General features: G+C 52.2%; 1 protein-coding gene across 2 annotated transcripts in view; it reads right to left on the bottom strand.

The window, feature by feature from the left end:
* HIF3A (hypoxia inducible factor 3 subunit alpha) overlaps nt 1–18,060 on the bottom strand; it is a 28,599-nt gene extending 10,539 nt beyond the window's left edge. The window contains exons 1-8 of one of the 2 annotated variants that reach the window (XM_068992350.1): nt 18,035–18,060; nt 11,295–11,485; nt 9,735–9,880; nt 7,963–8,047; nt 7,435–7,547; nt 6,737–6,945; nt 5,036–5,142; nt 4,721–4,868 (exon numbers count right to left, since the gene is read on the bottom strand). In XM_068992350.1, the coding sequence (XP_068848451.1) occupies nt 4,721–4,868; nt 5,036–5,142; nt 6,737–6,945; nt 7,435–7,547; nt 7,963–8,047; nt 9,735–9,880; nt 11,295–11,485; nt 18,035–18,060 (1,025 nt within the window). Of the gene's footprint in view, nt 1–4,720; nt 4,869–5,035; nt 5,143–6,736; nt 6,946–7,434; nt 7,548–7,962; nt 8,048–9,734; nt 9,881–11,294; nt 11,486–18,034 lie in introns of those variants that run through there. The other variant, XM_068992352.1, reaches the window with a different exon arrangement.
* Between the last annotated feature and the right edge of the window lie 385 nt (nt 18,061–18,445).

Genomic DNA, 18,445 nt, shown 5'->3' with positions numbered 1-18,445 from the left:
ATGTCCAACTCTCTGTGATCCCATGGGCTGAAGCCCACCAGGTTCCTCTGTCCATAGGATTTCCCAGGCAAGAATACTGGAGTGGGTTGCCATTTCCTACTCCAGGGGCTCTTTCCAATCCAGGGATTGGACCCACGTCTCTCATACCTCTTGCACTGGCAGGTGGATTCTCTGCCACTGTGCCACCTCAGAAGCCCTTTCCTAGACAACCAGAAATACTTAGTGGTTAAGAGCAAGGGCTCTGAAGCCAGCAGCCTGGGATTCAGATTCCAACTCTGCCACGTACAAGCTGTGTGACCTTGAGCCTATGGCTGAACCTCTCTGGGCCTCATTTTCCTCTTCTGTAAAGTGGGGATAATAATAGTACCTCCTCCCCAAGTTGTCATGAGTCCTAAATAAGTTAGTATATGTCAAATGCATAGAACTGTGGCACAGGATGAGCTCTATATACTTGCCATCATTGTTTATTGAGCAATTACTATGTGCCAGGCACTGGAGTTTCAACAGTGAACAAGACAGACAAGACTTCCAGCTCTCATGGTGAGAAATGCTAGTGGGAAAAGACAGACCTTAAGTAAAAGACATTATTTGTTGGCAAATGTATCTATGTCATTGTTGTTATTTAGTTGCTAAGTCACGTCTGACTCTTGGTGACCCCATGGACTGACTGTAGCTTGCTAGCCTCCTCGGTCCGTAGGATTTCCCAGGCAAGAATACTGGAGAAGGTTGCCATTTCCTTCTCCAGGGGATTTTCCTGCCCCAGGGATCAAACCTGCATCTCCTGCAATGGCAAGCGGATTCTTTACCACTGAGTCACCAGGGAAGCCCTATCTATGTAATTACAAAGTGTATTACACACCTTTCTGGTAAACAAAGCACTTGAAACATGGCTGGTTGGAACTGAGATGTATCGTCGAGTAAGTGGCTTCTCCAGTGGCTCAGCGGTAAAGAATCTGCATGCAATGCAATCCCTGGGTTGGGAAGATTCCCTGGATAAGGAAATGGCAACCCGCTCCAGTCTTCTTGCCTGGAGAATCCCACAGACAGAGGAACCTGGCAGGCTACAGTCCATGGGATGGCAAAGAGTCGGACATGACTGAAGTGACTGAGCAGGTCAGTGTAAAACACACCCCAGAGACTTACTTTCCTGATGGTCTAGCGGCTAGGAATCCATATTTCCAATGCAGGGAGCCTGAGTTCGATCCCTGGTAAGGGGACTAGATCCCACATACTGCAACTAAAGATCCCACATGCCCCAGTGGAGATCAAAGAGCTCTCATGCCACCTGGGAGCAGCCAAATAAATAAATAAAATACTAAAAATAATAAAACAGAATACACACTAGATTGAAAAATTGAGTATGAAAAAAGAATCTAAAAGTCTCAATAATTTTTAGGGGACTTCCCTGATAGTCCAGTGATTAAGACTCCTAGCTTCCAGAGATTTTGCTGCAGGGGGCTTGGGTTTGATCCCTGATGCAGGAACTAAGATCCCACATCCCACTCAGCATGGCCAAGAAATCTTTACAACTTCTTAAATAATAATTTTTAATATCAATTACATGCTGAAATGATATTTTTGTATGCATTAGAATATGTACACATGTACCTATAACATAATGTACAATAATTTAATAGTCTTATTTATTACATTAATCCATATAGTCAAAGCTATGGTTTTTCCAGCAGTCATGTATGGATGTGACAGTTGGACCATAAAGAAGGCTAAGTGCCAAAGAACTGATGCTTCTGAACTGTGGTGTTGTAGAAGACTATTGAGAGTCCCTTGGACAGCAACATCAAACCAGTCAGTCCTAAAGGAAATCAACCCTGAATATTCCTTGGAAGGACTGATGCTGAAGCTGAAGCTCCAGTACTTTGGACACCTGATGTGAAGAGCCGACTCACTGGAAAAGACTCTGATGTTGGGAAAGACTGAAGACAAAAGGAGAAGGGTCCTCCAGACCTGCTTGGGTCAAAACTCAGCTAACTGTGTGACATCGGGCAAAGGACTTCCTCTCTGTGGTCTTCAGTTTTCCCTCCTCCAAAATAGGGATCGAGGAACTTCCTTGGTGGTCCAGTGGTTAAGAATCTGCTTTCCAATGTAGAGGATACGGGTTCAATCCCTAGTCAGGGAACTAAGATTCCCCATGCCTCAGGGCAACTAAGCCCACGCTGCCACAACTAGAGAGCCTGCTTGCAGCAAACGACTGAGCCCAGGCACGCTGGAGCCCATCCGCCACAACTAGAAACTCACGCCGGAACGAAGACCCTGCATATGAACTAAAAGCTGATGCAGCCAAAAATAAATAAATGATCTGTTAAAACGGGGATCCAAATAACGGCTATACCTCATGGGCTTCTTGGGAGCACAAAGCCCACGGTGTAGAATGCTGTAAGTGCCCCGAGCAAGTGAGTTTTATTTTTATGGAGCAGGTGCTACTGTCAATGGAAGGAGGCTCAGGTGTGGAAGAGGAAGGATGGCGTCTACAAAGTGTCAGCACTCAAGCAGGCACCGAGACCCACGCAGCTGCATGCCACACAATATTCATACTCAATGCTTCTCATCTCACAGTTAACCTCCTTTCAAATCAGAATCTTTGCATAACTTGTAGCCTTGAGAAGAATCAGAGCAAAGGAGAGGGGACCTCACTGTTACTGAGTAACCTCCTATTCATGCTTCATCCACTTTCTGCCAGTAAAACTGAACTCCCCAGCCATGCTCTTTGCTTAGAGGGTGAAAGATTGAAATTCCCAGGGCCTGGCCATCCAAAGGCAAGTCTTCATAATGAATAAAAGGAGCTTCCAGAAGAGATAAGAGGGCAGGTCCCCTCTCCTTTGCTCTGATTCTTCTCAAGGCTGCAAGTTTTTCAAAGATTCTGATTTGAAAGGAGATTGATGGGAGAGCATTTCGAAGATGACCAGGCTTGTTTTCCTGTGTATGAAGACTTGCATAAATATTCCTGTTACCAACCTCTGTTTTCTAATACAATCTCTTTTTGATCAAAAAGACCCTGGGAGGGACTTCCCTGGTGGTCCAGGGGCTAAGACTCCGTGCTCCCCATGCAGGGGGCCCCCGTTTGACCCCAGTCGGGGAACCAGATCCTGCATGCTGCAACTAAGAGTTCGTATGCCACAACTAAAATTCGGCTCAGCCAAGTAAATAAATTAAAAAAAAAAAAAAAAAAAACAAGGAAACTCCTATGGTTTTAGAAATGAATGCCATGTCCTGGGAGACAGACTTAAAGAAAAGCTGTAATTCTCTGTCTTGGGTGATAATTAGCTGCCCTTGTCGCATGTTGTCATGGTGAAAAACTTCTAAGATGCATGATGGAAGGGGGGAGGAGCCTATGCTTTACCACTACATGCTCATTAGAATGGTTCCGATGAAGACAGAGGAAATCAACCCTGAATATTCACTGGAAGGATTGACACTGAAGCTCCAATACTCTGGCCACCTGATGCGAAGAGCTGACTCACTGGAAAAGACCCGGATGCTGGGAAAGATTGAAGGCAAAAGGAGAAGGGGGCGGCAGAAGGTGAGATGGTTAGACAGCATCACCAAATCAATGGAAATGAATCCGAGCAAACTCCGGGAAATAGTGAAGGACAGGGGAGCCTGGCTTGCTGCAGTCCATATGGTTGCAAAGTGGGACAGAGCGACTGAATATCAATGAAGACAAAAACAGACAATATAAAATAAAATGCTGGCAAGGATGTGGAGGACTAGAACCCTCACACAATGCTGATGGGAATACAAAAGGACACAGCCGCCTTAGAGGGCAGTTTGGCAATTTTTTCTGAAGTTAAGCATACACCAACCATACGGCCCATCCATTCTGAGGTGTTGATCCAAGAGGAGTGAAAACATACGACCTCACAATATCATGGATGAGAATGTTTCCTTTTCTCGTAATCACCCCACATAAGTCAACAGTTCAAATGTCCTCCAACTGAAGAATGGATAAACCGTGGTCCACACATATTCATAGCATAGATTACCTAGCATCAAAAAGGAACTGATGGATACACACCACAACATAAATTTAAAATCTATTAGGCTAAGTGAAAGAAACCAGGCTCAAAGACTACATACTATAGAATTTCGTGTACATGACATTCTAGAAAAGGCAAAATTCTAGGGTCAGAGATTAGATCACTTGTGCCCAGAGACCACTAGGGGTTGGGCTGAGGTTCACTATATAAGAATTTTTGGGGGGGTGATGAAACTACTCTATAGCTTTTTTAAATGTTTTGACCTTGCTGTGAAACTTGTGGGACCTTAGTTCCCCAACCAGGTACTGAACCCTGGCCCCAGCAGTGAAAGTCAAGGAAGAAGCCAAGTCCTCACCATTGGGCTGCCAGGAAATTCCTACTCTATAGCCTGACTGTGGTTGGGGTTACACAATTCTGCGCATTTGTCAAAACTCACAGAACCACATACAAAGAAAGAGTGAATCTTCTCATGTAAATTACATGTCCGTTTTTTAAAAGGCCCTACGATTCAGCTGTCTTATAACCTGAAAATAGTCTTTTTCATTATATTTGTGTCTACATGAAGATGCCTGTGTGCCATCAGTCACACGTGTTCTACATACATGTGCACACTTCCTCTCACGTGTGCACGTGCACATGCACACGTGAACATATACACACATACCTGTTCATACATATGCAGACCAGACCCATGCACACAGACACCCCACCTCCTTCCCGCTTACCTGATCAGGAAGTGGACGCAGACGATACTCTCAGATTGGGGACCCCGGCCCCCTGACACCACTGTGGCCTGGGTCTGGGTCCACAGGTAGCCACCACTCCGGGCCAGGAAGCGGTACTGCCCCGTTACTGCCTGGCCCTTGCTCAGCACTGGGGAGGGGTATGGGGAGGGGTTAGGGAAACTGAGGAGAGAAGGCAATGGGGCGGGGCATGGGGTATGAAGGGTCAGGGAAGAGAATGTTCCCTGGGGCTTGGGGAGCGCGGAGCTGGTGTTGGCTGGCGCCACGCAGCACCGGAAATGGAACCTGAACACATACACGTATGGATGCTCTGGCCGACTGCATCCGAGTCCAGCGCGTGGATGTACTCGTAGGCGGAACAGCCAATCAGGTCGTCGGGGCTGTAGCCGGCAACCTCCGCGATCCTGAAGTGGGTGCAGTGGAGCCTAGATCAGTTCAGCTGGCTGAGGTGGAGGGTGGGTGAAAGGAAGGGGAGGGGCATACGGGGCTGAAGCCAGCAAGACAGAGAGAGACAGGCTTGAAACAGAGAGGAAGGGAGACCAAGGGATAGGAAAAGGGGTGTGGCAGGCTGAATAATGGCCCCTGAAGATGTCTCCGTCCTAATTCCCTGAACCTGTGAACACACTACCTTCTACGGCAAAAGGGATTTTGTAGATGTGATGAAGTTAACGATCTTGAGATGGAGAGATGATCCTGGATCCCCTGGGTGGGCCCAGTGTAATCACGGGAGTCCTTACAAGAGGGGGGAACCACACGGTCAGAGTGAGAACAGAAGATGGGATGATGGAGGCGGAGGTGGAAGTGATGTGCTTTGAGGTGGAGCGAGGGACCATGAGCCAAGGGATGTAGGGGGTCCCCAGAAGCTTCTATGGCAAGGAAACGGATTCTTCCCTGGAGCCTCTGGAAAGAACACAGCCCTTGATTTTCATTTCATAAGACTCTTCTCAGACTTGTCACCTCCAGAACTCTGAGATAGAGAATATATGTTGTTCTGAGCCCCTGCTGCTGCTGCTGCTGCTGCTGCTATGTATGTGGTAACAGGATACAGCAGCCACAGGAAATTAACAGCGGAGGAGCGTGCGTGCGTGAGGAGCGTGCATGTGTGCGTGCTCAGGCGCTTCAGTCCTGTCCGACTATTTGCAACCCTATTGGTTGTAGCCCACCAGGCTCCTCTTTTCATGGGGTTTTTCAGGCAAGAATACTGGAGTGAGTTGCCATGCCCTCCTGGAAGGGATCTTCCTGACCCAGGGATCGAAACTGCAGCCCTGCATTGCAGGTGGATTCTCTACCCACTGAGCCACCTGGAAAGCCCGAATAGGGGAGGAGAGAGAAGGTAAAAATGGGGAGAGCGATGAAAAGAAAGACAAAAGAGAACGTGAAAGAAATAGGAGAGGGGTAGAGAAAGGAAGAAAGAACATCACAAAAAGAAAAGAATGAATAGAAATAAAAAGTAACCATGATGATAATTATTTTAAAAAATAGGCACGTCTAGGGTACTCTGCACCAGGCAACTCACTGAGTGCTCAGAGCACCTGTTCTAAGTCGGCTCTGTTCTCACTTCACAGGACGGATGAGGAAAGTGGGGTACAGAGAGGTGCGGTCCTTAAGCCAAGGATGCACAACCAGCATTTGAACTCAAACAGTCTGAACCCAGATAAGGAGACCCACATACAGGGAACTTCCTTGGCATGTTCAGAAGTTACGACTCTGCATTTCCAATGCAGGGGGCTCGGGTTCAATCCCTGGTCGAGGAACTAAGATCCCCCATGATCAGAGGCATGGCCAAAAATTAAAAAAAAAAAAAAAAAAAAGACAGACAATTCAGAGGCAGGCAGACATATCAAGACAGAGACAGATGGAGTCAGAGAGCTGGAAACAGACCAGAGAGAGAGGCTGGGGGTGGGGGGTAGGAGAGGAGATGGTGAGTGAACTTGGGCAGAAAGGAAGAGGAGGAGCCGGGCTTGGCAGGAGGTGAGTGGGCCCCTGACTCCTGCCCACCTCTCATCACAGTAGGTGAACTTCATGTCCAGGCTGTGGCGGCTGAGGAAGGCCCCTCGGCCCAACGGGGGCTCTAGGCTGCCAGGGTGGGGGATGGCTTCACAGATTAGCACCAGGCATTGCAGGGGGGGCTCCAAGTTGGGACTCCCAGCCGGGGAAGTCTGTGCTGGGGGCTTGTAGACCCTCATGTGTCCAGAACAGTGTAGTACCTGGTGGGGGTAGTTGGGGGCAAGAGGGTGATGTACCTGGGCCTGGGGCTACCCAGGGGGCTGGCAGGAATGATCCTATGGGCCCCTCCCCTAGAGAACTGAGGATTTCAGAGCCCCAGCTCAGGGAGCTCTGAGGACCCCCAGACCCCGACCCCATAGAGACCCCAATCTAAGAAGGTTCTGACAGTCTCCAGATTCTAAGACACAGGGAGCTTTGAGGACCCGATTTTCCTACCCCATGGAGACTCCAGACTCAGGACGCTGAGGACTCCCAGCACCAGGCCCACCGAGATCCAGACTAAGAAAGGATACAAGGACCCCCCGATCCCCAACCTCCTAAGTACCCAGAGGATGTCCAAGACCCAGCCTGAGAAAGCCCCACTGGATCCCGGGCCCAGGAGACCCCTGGACTCCAACCCGCTGAGGGGAACTTTAGGGCTCAGGTCCAGCCCCGGCGGGCCCCTCCCCTCCAGGCCAGATCCTGCCCACCTTCCAGGTGGCCGCCTTGAGATTGAGGGTGCGCCCGCGGCTGCTGAGGGTGCTCTTCATGCGCAAGGAGAAGCACCGCCCCGTGGGGGCCTCCGGCTTCTTTTTGGACAGGCCTGAGGAGGGCCACGGGAGAGGGAGGAGCTGGTCATTGGGTAGCTCAGGACAGGGCCCAGGTCCCTCCAGCACCCTGGTTACTAATCTCTTCCCAGCCTCATCCTCAAAATCTAGACCTGAAACCAGAGAGGGTCTCCCAGGGGTTTGCTGCTCTTTAAGACCCGCCCCCCCCTCCCGAGCGGGGTGAGTCCCTGCATTCCCCCAGGGCAGGGCCACAGCGTCCTTCTCTCCCCATCTTTTTTTCTCAGTGGACAGGGAAGCCTGGCATGCCGCAGTCCATGGGGTCGCAAAGAGTCAGACACGACTGAGCGATGGAACTGAACTGAACTGATTCCAGAGGGGAGAGGATATGCTGAGGGCAGGATGGAGCCTCAGTTTCAGTAATTTAAAGGCAGAGACCTCCAGGGAACTCACTCTGCCGGGGCGTCAGGGCATCTTGAAGTTCCTCTTGGTCACAGGGATGGATAAAATCAAAGATATTGTGTCCAATCAGCTCCAGCTGGGAGGGAGGGAAGCAGAGGGGTGCCTTGGAGGAAAAGCATTTTCACAGGGGCCTCTGACCCACCTCACTCTTCCCATCCTCATCACCCTGCCCCAATTCATGAACCTGGATTATTTTCCTAGTCTCCTTATTCATTCATTCATTTCTTCAACATGCCAGGCCTTCTTCTAGATGGTGTGGGCACAGAAGTAACTACAAAGACAAAACCCCTAACTCTCAGAGCTTACTGAGTAGTAGGGTGCATGCTTGGTCGCTTTAGTTATGTATGACTTTGCGACCCCATGGACTGTAGCCCGCCAGGCTCCTCTGCCCATGGGATTTTCCAGGCAAGAATACAGGAATGGGTTGCCATGCCCTCCTCCAGGGGATCTTCCTGACCCAGGGATCGAACCCAGGTCTCCTGCATTGCAGGCGGATTCTTTATCAGCTGAGCTACTAGGGAAGCCCTTATGATGAAATGATGGAACATTATCTTAGAGGCGGTGGTCAGAGCTAAAGCTGAACGGGGGAGTGATGAGATCTTGGAGTCCTGGCTCTGCCGTTTCCTAGCTCTGGGACCTTGGAACATTCACCTCTCTGAGCTCAAGAGCTCAAACTAACAGAGAAGTTGGCATCAAGAGTGGGATGGGGACTTTCCTTGTGATCCAGTGGTTAAGAATCTGCCTTGCAAGGCATGGGATGTGAGTTCAATCCCTGGTTGGGGAACTAAGATCCCACATGCTGAGGAGTAACTAAGACTGAGAGCCGCACCTGAGAGCCAGGAAGGCCACGACTAGAGAGTCCATGTGCCACAACAAAAGATCCCTCATGATGCAACTAAGACCTGACGCAGATAAATAAATGTTCTTTTTCAAAGAGTGGGATAACAAGGGAAGGGAAAGGAATAGATGCCAACTGTGGAGTTCATCGGTGTGATATTAGAAAAAAAAAAAAAAACAGTAGCCCTCTCATGGGACTGGGTGTAAGATGAGCTGGAATTAGTTCTACTCCCTAAGTCTCTTGTCTCCCCATCCCCGGGCCCCTCATCCTACTCCTTTTCTCCCATTTGGGACCCCACATCCACCATTTTATGGAGTTTCCAGCCTCTAGATACACTCTCTCCAATTCTATCTCTGTGCAGTAGCTAGAGCGATCTTTCTAAAATGAAAATCTGATTGCACCTTTCTGACACAATCTCGCCTCTGCTTAAAATCCTTCCACGACTCCCCAGTGCCCTGGAGACACACCTTCTATTTCAGTCCTAAATTTTGACCTCTAGCCTTTCTGTCACTTTCTCCCACTGCACTCTGCACCTAACTCAGAGAAATGTCCCCAAAGTTTCTGCTTTTATCTCACATCTGTGTCTTGGCATATTCTGTTTCCTTGGCCATGTACATTCCTAGCCTTTGGTGGTCCCAACTATTCACCATACCCTTTGACTGGGTAAGTCCTTCAGGTTTTAGCTCAGATGTCTTTTCCAGGAAGCCCTTGATTCCCTCCCAGTCTGGGTCAGGTACCAGCGTCCACCCCGGGCTTGTACAGCCCCTTAAGCTGCCCCACCCTAGCCCTACCCATTCCAAATTTTCCTCTCTGGTGACATATTTGCCTCCCCTTTGCACTGTGGGCCTTGTAAAAGCAGGGCTAAGGTGGTTCTGGTGCCATCCGTATCCCAGCATCGCCTGCACAAAGTAGGAGTCCCTCTTACCTGACTGAGGCCCAGGTGTTTGCTGACATTTTCTGACAGGTAAGCCATGTCTCCCTCGGCGGTGAGCACCATAACAAAGCCCTCCAGGGCCTTCAGGTAGCAGGCATCCAGCGGTTCGCCCCCTGCTCCCACCTGGTTCCACTCCCCTGGTGTCCGGGCCAGGATGGATGGGGTGTGTCCAGTCAGCCGTGAGCCCGCCCTGGCTAGCCTCCCTCTGCTTTCCTTCATTCAGAGGGACTTACAGGTACCCCCAGGTGAGTGGGGCTCATCCCAGTGACTGGGAGTCCCAAGGAAGAGGGAAGGACCAAGGAGGACTGGAATTCTAAGGGAACAAGGCCTCCCAGGGGTACAGAATTCTAGGAAGGCAGGGGTCTCCCGGAGGGATAGAACTTGTTGTTTAGTCAATAAGTAATGTCCTATGACTCTTTTGGGACTTTAGCCTGCCAGACTCCTCTGTCCATGGGATTTCCCAGGCAAGAATACTGGAGTGGGCTGCCATTTCCTTCTCCAGGGGATCTTCCAAACCCAGGGATCGAACCTGAGTCTCTGGCATTGCAGGCAGATTCTTTACCACTGAGCCATCTGCGAAGCCCCTAATAGAACCCTGAGGAGGGCAGAATCCTAACGGGATGAAATTCCCAGGGGTCAAAATTCTAAGGGGCCAAGGTATAAGGGGAGTCAGAATTCCAAGGGGGCCAAGCTTGCCAAGGGTTCAGAATTCTTGGGGCAGGACCTTCCAGATGGGCAGAATTCTAAAGAAGCAGGGACTCCCAAGCGACAGAATTCTAAGGAGGACAGAATACAAGACAGGAAAGTCTAAGGGGCAGAGTCTCCAGAGGATGACTCCACTTTCCCCATAATAAAATCTTTTCAGGGTCCTGGGATTCCCAGGGGTGTGTGTTTGAGAAAGAGAGAGAAAAGGCCTCCTGCTGAATTTTAGTTTAACAGGGTGGGAATTCAAGGGGACAAACAATACAACTAGTGAGCCTAGCTGAGAAGATCTCCCAGGGGACCAAATCATAAGGGTCCAGGTGCCTTAGGGAGTTTAGTGAAACATGAAGTGAAAGTGGGAGCCGCTCAGTCCCATCTGACTCTTCGTGACCGCATGGATTGTAACCCGCCAGGCTCCTCTGTCCATGGAACTCTCCAGGCAAGAATACTAGAGTGAGTAGCCATTCCCTTTTCCAGGGGAATCTTCCGACCCAGGTGTGGAACCCGGGTCTCTTGCATTGCAGGAGGATTCTTTAGGGTCTGAGCCTTCTATTCCCTAGAGTTCTAAGGAGGCGGAGCTATGCAAGGGAGCATTCCAACGGGCGGGGCCTAACAAATGACAGACTTCGAAGAGGATGGATTCCTAGGACTGGATTCCGATTGGCCAGAACTCGAAGGGGCGGGGCCTATCCAGGGACTTGATTCCAGAGGGGCGGGGCTCCTCCGGGAAGCCATCTGGGGGCGGGGCCTTGTCGGGACGCGGCTTCCCGGCGGAGGGGGTCTCCTCGGGAGGTACCTTTCCGAGGGCGGGGCCTTGCCCAGATGGGAATTCCCGGGGGCGGGGCTCACCTGCGGTGCAGAGGCGGTGCATGCGCAGGTAGCTGATGGTGAGGCGCATGATGGAGGCCTTGTCCAGGTGGGCGCTGACCCCGCGCGCGAAGGGCAGCGTGTGCGCCAGCTGGTACAGCACCTCGGTCTCCTGGCTGCGCCGGCTGCGGGCCGCATCCCGGGACTTCTCCTTGCGCAGCTCCGTGCTCGACCTGCGGGCATGGCCTGCGTTCACTGGAGGCGCTCCGGGAAGGGAAAGAATTGGATGCGGCAAGCACGTGGGGTGCTGCCACATGGGTCTCAGAGAAGTCAGAGCCGCGACTGTGCAGGCCTCGCTGTGTGGCCCGGGCGAGTTCCTGGAGCTCTCTGGGTGGGCTATACTATGGAGTCGCTCCTAGCCTCCGGTTTTATTGTCCGTGCGCCAGCCCATGCTGCCCGGGCGCCTCACTCCTCTCCAAGGCGTGCCCGGGGCCGCCCTGTCCCCTCCCCGACTTATCTGCTGATTATTCCCCGGGCTTGGGGCGACTGGGTAACAGGGAGGCCTCCTGCTGGGAGGAGGCTGGCAGAGATGGCCAGGAACCAGGGGAGGGAGGGTGCAAGAAGATGCGTGCAGCCCCCTCCAGGCCCTCTGCCCTACAACCTCCCTGAACCCCGTCTCCTGCCCTTTTCCCTCCTCAGCTGAGCTGAGTTCTCAGAATCTTGGAGTACAGACTCAAAGTCCAACGACCCATCTCCCGGGGCCCTGCCAGGGAGATACAGCAAACCATCCCTAGGGTCCTGGGGGGTTCTGTTCAGCCACTGGCTAACCACTCACCCCTGCCCTTTAATCCATTTCAAATGCTTGAATTCTTCGTTGGGATTAGAAATTCTGGGGTTGGAAGTAGAAAGTTATCATGATTTTTGGTTGGTTGTTTGTTTTCAGAAATATCTGCCACTTATCCAGCTTTTACTATTATGTCAGACCCTGTGCCATGTGTGTAACTTAACCTATGCAGCTCAGACATCCCTAGGAAGAAGATAACATTCTCCCCATTGAACTTATGAAACCCAGGCACAGAGAGGTGCAGTGCTTGCCCACAAGGAATGAAGCTAAGGTTTGAACACTGGTCTGCCTGAATTCTTCAGTTTCCTCTGTTGTATGTATGTGCTGAGTCGCTTCAGTCATGTCCAACTCTTTGCGATCCTATGGACTGTAGTCCGCCAAGCTCCTCTGTCCGTGGGATTTTCCAGGCAAGAATACTGGAGTAGTTTGCCATTTCCTTCTCCACAGGATCTTCCCGACCCAGGGATCAAACCCTCATCTCCTGTTGCCCTGGATCATCTCCAGGTTTTAGTACTTCTTCCTGTTTCTGGACTGTCTTAAAAGTCAAACTCCAGGTCTCTCTGAATCCAAACTCTATAGTTTTGGGGGGGAAAATGATAGAGTATGTTACATATAGTATAGTATATGTAATCTTATCTATATTGAGATACTACTATTGGTAAAAGAAACATAAATTTGTTGCTCCCTTGCTAAGTCATGTCCAACTCTTTGCGACTCCATGGAGCATAGCACCAGCCTGCTCTGTCCTCCATTATCTCCTGGAGTTTGCTCAGATTTGTGTTCACTGAGTCAGTGATGCTATGTAACCATCTCATCCTCTGCTGCCCCCTTCTCCTTTGACCTTCAATTATTCCCATGATCTCCAGTGAGTTGGCTATAAATGGCAACCCACTCCAGTATCCTTGCCTGGAAGACCCCGTGGACATATGAAAAACCATTAATAAGCAGCTATAATTTGCTAAGTATTTATGAGTCTGACATTGCACTAAGGACTCAGCCTATGTGTACTCATTCAATCCTAAGAAAGCCCTAGGCAGGGACTTCCCTGGTGGCCCAATGGTTAAGAATCCACCTTCCAATGCAGGAGACAAGAGTTTGATCCCTAGGAGGGGAACTAAAATCCCACATGCTATGGGACAAATAAGACCGGAGGCAGCCAAATAAATAACTTTTCTTTTAAAAAAGAAAGCCTAGGCTCTGAAACCTCCATTTCACAAAGGGGAAACTGAGACTGAAAAAGTAAGTCCTTCGCCCCCAGAGTCATAAAGCCATTAACTGGAAGAGTTGGGATCTGAACTCAGGCAGTGAGATTTCAAAGCCTTCATTCTTCTAATTCCTTTCTTATGAATCAACAACCCCCCAACCCCTACCCCCGGCCCGGCCCCTTCCACAACCTCCATGGAAGCAAAACCTGAGAAAGGGAAGCTGACCTTCCTAAAAGCCAGAGGCCATTTCTGGGGCATCAACTGCACACCCAAACAGGAGCCCTGCAGCGCCACCCCCAGGCACAATGGAGGGAGGCGTGTGGTGTCTCCTGTCTCTCTACAGATGGGAAAAATCTCATGCAAGTAGGAGGGAGGCGCAGAAGGGGACAGGCTGGGTGGAGGGGTGGAGGGAGCCAGCAACTGCCCTCATCCCCTCCCTCCTGGCTGGTGGGGGGCAGGGGCCTCCAGTCCTTCTCTGCCCAGAGGACATTCCGTCCTCCTGTCCCGTTCTGTTCCAGCCTTGTTTGTCTTCCTGCCCAGAGGGTGGGGGTGGGCGGGCCTCACTGAGCTGGGGGCCCAGACGAGGGAACAGGGAATGGGAACAGGGACGGGGGTAAGGGTGGGGTTGGCCCCCCCACCTCCCGGGCAGCTAGGCTCTACACTCCTCTCTGTGGCCGCCTCCTTCTCCCTTTATAGAAGGAGCTAGCTGGTGGCTGTGGCGGGACCCTCCCTCTGGCTTCCAGCCTGCTCTCTGGATATTCCGATAGCAAATGTGTGTGGGCCTCTCCTGGTCTCTGGCCTTTCCCCGTATTTATTTACATATTTTAATTTTATTATTATTATTAAAGTTTTTATTGAGTTTGTTACAATGTTGCTTCTGTTTTCTTGTTTTGGGGTTTTTCTTTGGCCCTGAGAAGAAAATGGCAACCCACTCCAGTGTTCTTGCCTGGAGAATCCCAGGGACGGGGGAGCCTTGGTGGGCTGCCGTCTCTGGGGTCGCACAGAGTCGGACACGACTGAAGCGACTTAGCAGCAGCAGCAGAGGCATGTGGGGTCATAGCTCCCTGACCAGGGATGGAACCCCTACCGGCTGCATTGGAAGGCGAAGCCTTAACCACTGAACCACCACGGAAGTCCCTGGCCTTTCTCTTTAAACAGACTTGGGGCTAATTCCTCTGGTTCAGCATTCCAGTCTTGACTCCATGACCTATTAGCTGTGTGACTTTGGACAAGTGGCACGGCCTCTCTGCGCCCAAGAACAGCACAAATACTCATGGGGCTGTTGTGAAGACTAAATGAGTTACTGTATGTCAAGGGCTTAGAATTGAGGCTGGCAATTGGTCAATGCTATATAAAGGTTCAACTCTTTGCGACCCCATGTACTGCAGAAGAATTCTCCAGGCAAGAATACTGGAGTGAGTTGCCACGCCCTTCTCCAGGGGATCTTCCCAACCTAGGGATCGAATCCAGGTCTCCTGCATTGCAGGCTGATTCTTTACTGTCTGAGCCACCAGGGAAGCCCAAGAATACTGGGGTGGGTAGCCTATCCCCTTCACCAGGGGATCTTCCCAACTCAGGCATCGAACCTGGGTCTCCGGCATTGCAGGCAACTTTTATTATTCCCTCTTTGTCCACATCAGGGATGGAAGGCTTAGGAGGCTCGTAGGCTCTGGAGAAACCCTTGGGCTTCGGTGGTAACCCCGTGGTGTGGTGTGCGTGTGCAATCACACGTGACTTTTACACAATACTTTGAGAAAAAGACTAAATCATAGTGATACTAATAATAATGATAGCGCTGGTGTATTGAAAACTCATGAGCTTAGAGACCCCATTAACTCCCTTCAACAACCCTGCTGCTGCTGCTGCTGCTAAGTTGCTTCAGTCATGTCCGACTCTGTGCGACCCCATAGACGGCAGCCCACCAGGCTCCTCCATCCCTGGGATTCTCCAGGCAAGAACGCTGGAGTGGGCCGCCATTTCCCTCTCCAATGCATGAAAGTGAAAAGTGAAAGTTAAGTCGCTCAGTCATGTCTGACTCTTAGCGACCCCATAGACTGCAGCCCACCAGGCTCCTCCGTCCATGGGAGTTTCCAGGCAAGAGTACTGGAGTGGGGTGCCATTGCCTTCTCCTTCAACAACCCTAAGCACCTGGAAAAGTGATCTCCCTTTTACAGAGTCAGAAACTGAGTCTCCAAGCAATTGCATTATCAGCCCAAGTCACCAAGCTGGTAATCCCAGGACCCTCCACCAATGCGCAGCTATGCTCAATGCTTCTGTGAATCCAATCATGCATTTGCTTTTGCCCAGAATCCTGTCTGACTTGAACAGTTTATTGCCCACCTATGGAGTATTCTGCTTCAAAGGTCTGTCCCATTACCACTCATCATCTAGATCTGGTGCAGAAGACGGGAAGTAGAACCTTCATTTTCCAGGCTATGAAACTGAGGCTCAGAGAGCAGCCTGCTGGCATAAAGCCACACAGCCAGGAAGCTGGTGAGCTACGATTTGAACCCTGATTTTGGGGCCTGGGCTTTTAAGTGCCATGCTTTGGTGAGCATGCCACCCAAGGGACCCCTCTCCAGCCCCTCCACCGCCCAGTGGACCCCTGTCCTTTCCCCTGCTCCCACCCCTGCTGCCTCCGGATTTCCCCAGCTGGCCCCATGCCCAGCCCTGGTCCAGCCCCTTGGCACTCTGCCCAGGTTGAGACGTGCAGCTGGAGCCCTGCCACCCTTCCTCTGTGTTCCAGCAGAGAACAGGGGGTGGAGCCAGACTGGGAGGCCCCAGGGTAAGGCCTGGGATGGGGACTAGGGCCTGGTGCCCCCCCTACCAGGAGAGGGAGAAGCCCACTTCTTCCCTGCCCTGAAGAACTTGCCCCTGAGAGCAAAGGAACAGAGAAAGTGGGGACACTGGCCCCACATTCGGGGCTGCTCCTGGGCCTCTCTCTCCTGACAATCAACTGGGTATTGGGGGTCTTGCAAAAAGTTTAGAGGATCTGGGGGGCCTTAGGCTGAACCCATGCAAGGATCCTCTTGGCAATGCCCTGAGGTGTCCTGAAAAGGCCAGAGGCAGGGTTTGGGTTGGAGAAGGGACTTGGGGCAGGGGGTTGGGAGAGTCTCTCTACTCCTGACTCTGCGCATTCCCAAGGACCTGGTAATCCAGTGGGGTGCCTGTACCCCAAGTTCTCTGTTCTCTGGGAACCCTCTGACCTAGGAGACACCCAGGGCCAAGTGCCCATCGGGGCTTCCCAAGAATCACCTTTGCCTGTAGTGGGATGGCAGTTAGCCAGAGCTGGAAGAGGGGGAAGCAGTAAGGGAGTATGGGGGCCCACTCACCATCACCCAGACCCTCTTTGGCCCAAATGCCATCCTAAGGGTGCAGGAGGGGATGGAGCGTGGCCGGGATCCGGGTGCAAGTTATGAGTGGGTGGTGCGCAGGCTCAGATGACACCAAAGGAAAGGGCTGTCCTTAGATGGGGAGGGGGTGAGCGCCCCCAGCTCAGCCAAGAGGGGCCCCCACCCAGCCAGGAGGGGCTGGGCCAGGGCTGGCCCAGAAAGGGTGGGATAGAGTTTCCCTGGCAGGCCCAGAGCCAGAGACTGGAATAGAATTGGTGGGGGAGTATAGGGGAGAGGGGGAGGGATGTGAAAACATGGGGGTGTAGACAGATCCAATCAGACCTGTGAAGCCAGGGAGGAGGGAAGGGGGTGAGGCTTCCTGGACGCCTCAGATTGGACGGGAGAAATCAAGGGCTTGAGATACTTTCCGGGGTTCCATGCAAACATGGCCAGACAGGACCCCCTGGCTGTGGACCCAGAACACCAGTTCCCTGTGCTGCCCAGCAGGTCTGCACCTGTTGGGAAGGGAACAGAGAAACCCACTCCCTGCGCAGGATGACCTAGCTGGCTGCTGCAGCAGGGGGCGCGCCCATCACAGCTCGCACTGAAGCAGGCATAGCACCCTCTCTGGGGTCTTCCCAAATAAGGCTTGGGTGCCGCTTCCCACTGTCACAGGGACTGGGTGGTGTTGGAGGAGTCAGATAAGAGGCTAGACTTTGGGAAGTGGGTCAGGCTGTTTTCCTATTATTAAAGGGATGACCCTACCTTTCACAAGAATACAAGGAAAGCCCTTGGGAAGGGTCCCCCAGGTGGCTCCTGAATCTGCCTATTTCTAGGCAACCCAAGGTTTGGGAAACAGTATCAGGGAGGGTCCAGTTACGGAGGTTCCCTCTTGAATCAATAGCCGACTCCCAATTCTAAGGGACTCCCTTTATCTGGGAAGGCTCAATTCGGGGCCGTCCTGTATCTCCTAGGACCCCAGGGGTCTTGTGTCAAAGAACAGCCTCAATTCTGGGGGCTCGGAGGCCAGAAAAGTTACTTACTCTGAAGAAGGAAAATGCCTCCCGCAGAAGCCCGGGAACTGCTCAAATGCAACCACCCCAATTCCGTGGGGACCCCGAGTTTCACCCCTAATCAGAAAGGGAAGCGAACCCGGAGCAGCAGGAAACCGGGGATCAAGACCCCGAAGTCGCTCCTGGCTAGAGGGGCGTGGCAGCCTGGACTTGGGGGAAATGCCCCCACCCCTGCGATCCCCTAGGGTGGAGGGTGCGGCGGGGATGTGCCTGCAACGGCGCGTCCGAGGGCACCCTAGGCTTGCACCCGCTCCTTCCCCGCCCGGCTCAAGGGTCGCTGGAAGAAGAGCCCCCAATTCTCATCACTCCTGCCCGCGAAGCCCAGTACCTTGCGCGCTGTAGTCCCAGCGCCATGACTCGCCAGTCGCAGCTCCGGAGCCCTTCGAGGCCCCTAGCCCCCTCCCCTGCCCCGCGAGCCCCCTCCTCAGCCCCTCCTCCCGCTGCACGGTTGGCTGCCCCGCGCCCTGCCCGCGGCCCCGATTGGCTGATGGGTCTGTCACTTCCAAGAAAGAGGCGGAACCAGAGACCGAGCCTTAGAACGCCAGGCGTGTGTGTGTGCAGGGGGCGGGTACCGAGGAATACACACACACACACACCGCCACACCCCTTGCCGCGGACTTCTGGGCAGTGTCACCCGCACGGTGCACAGTCGGCGGGCCTCGACTTCTGGCCCAGTCTATCCCGCCAAGTTCCGACACCGACACTCTTCTGAACCCACCTAGTTCGCTCTGTCCCTCAC

Source organism: Capricornis sumatraensis, chromosome 20 (assembly GCF_032405125.1).
Source record: "Capricornis sumatraensis isolate serow.1 chromosome 20, serow.2, whole genome shotgun sequence".
Taxonomy (NCBI): domain Eukaryota; kingdom Metazoa; phylum Chordata; class Mammalia; order Artiodactyla; family Bovidae; genus Capricornis; species Capricornis sumatraensis.
Note: the sequence above shows the minus strand (reverse complement) of the source record. Positions and strands in the feature narration are given on the sequence as shown.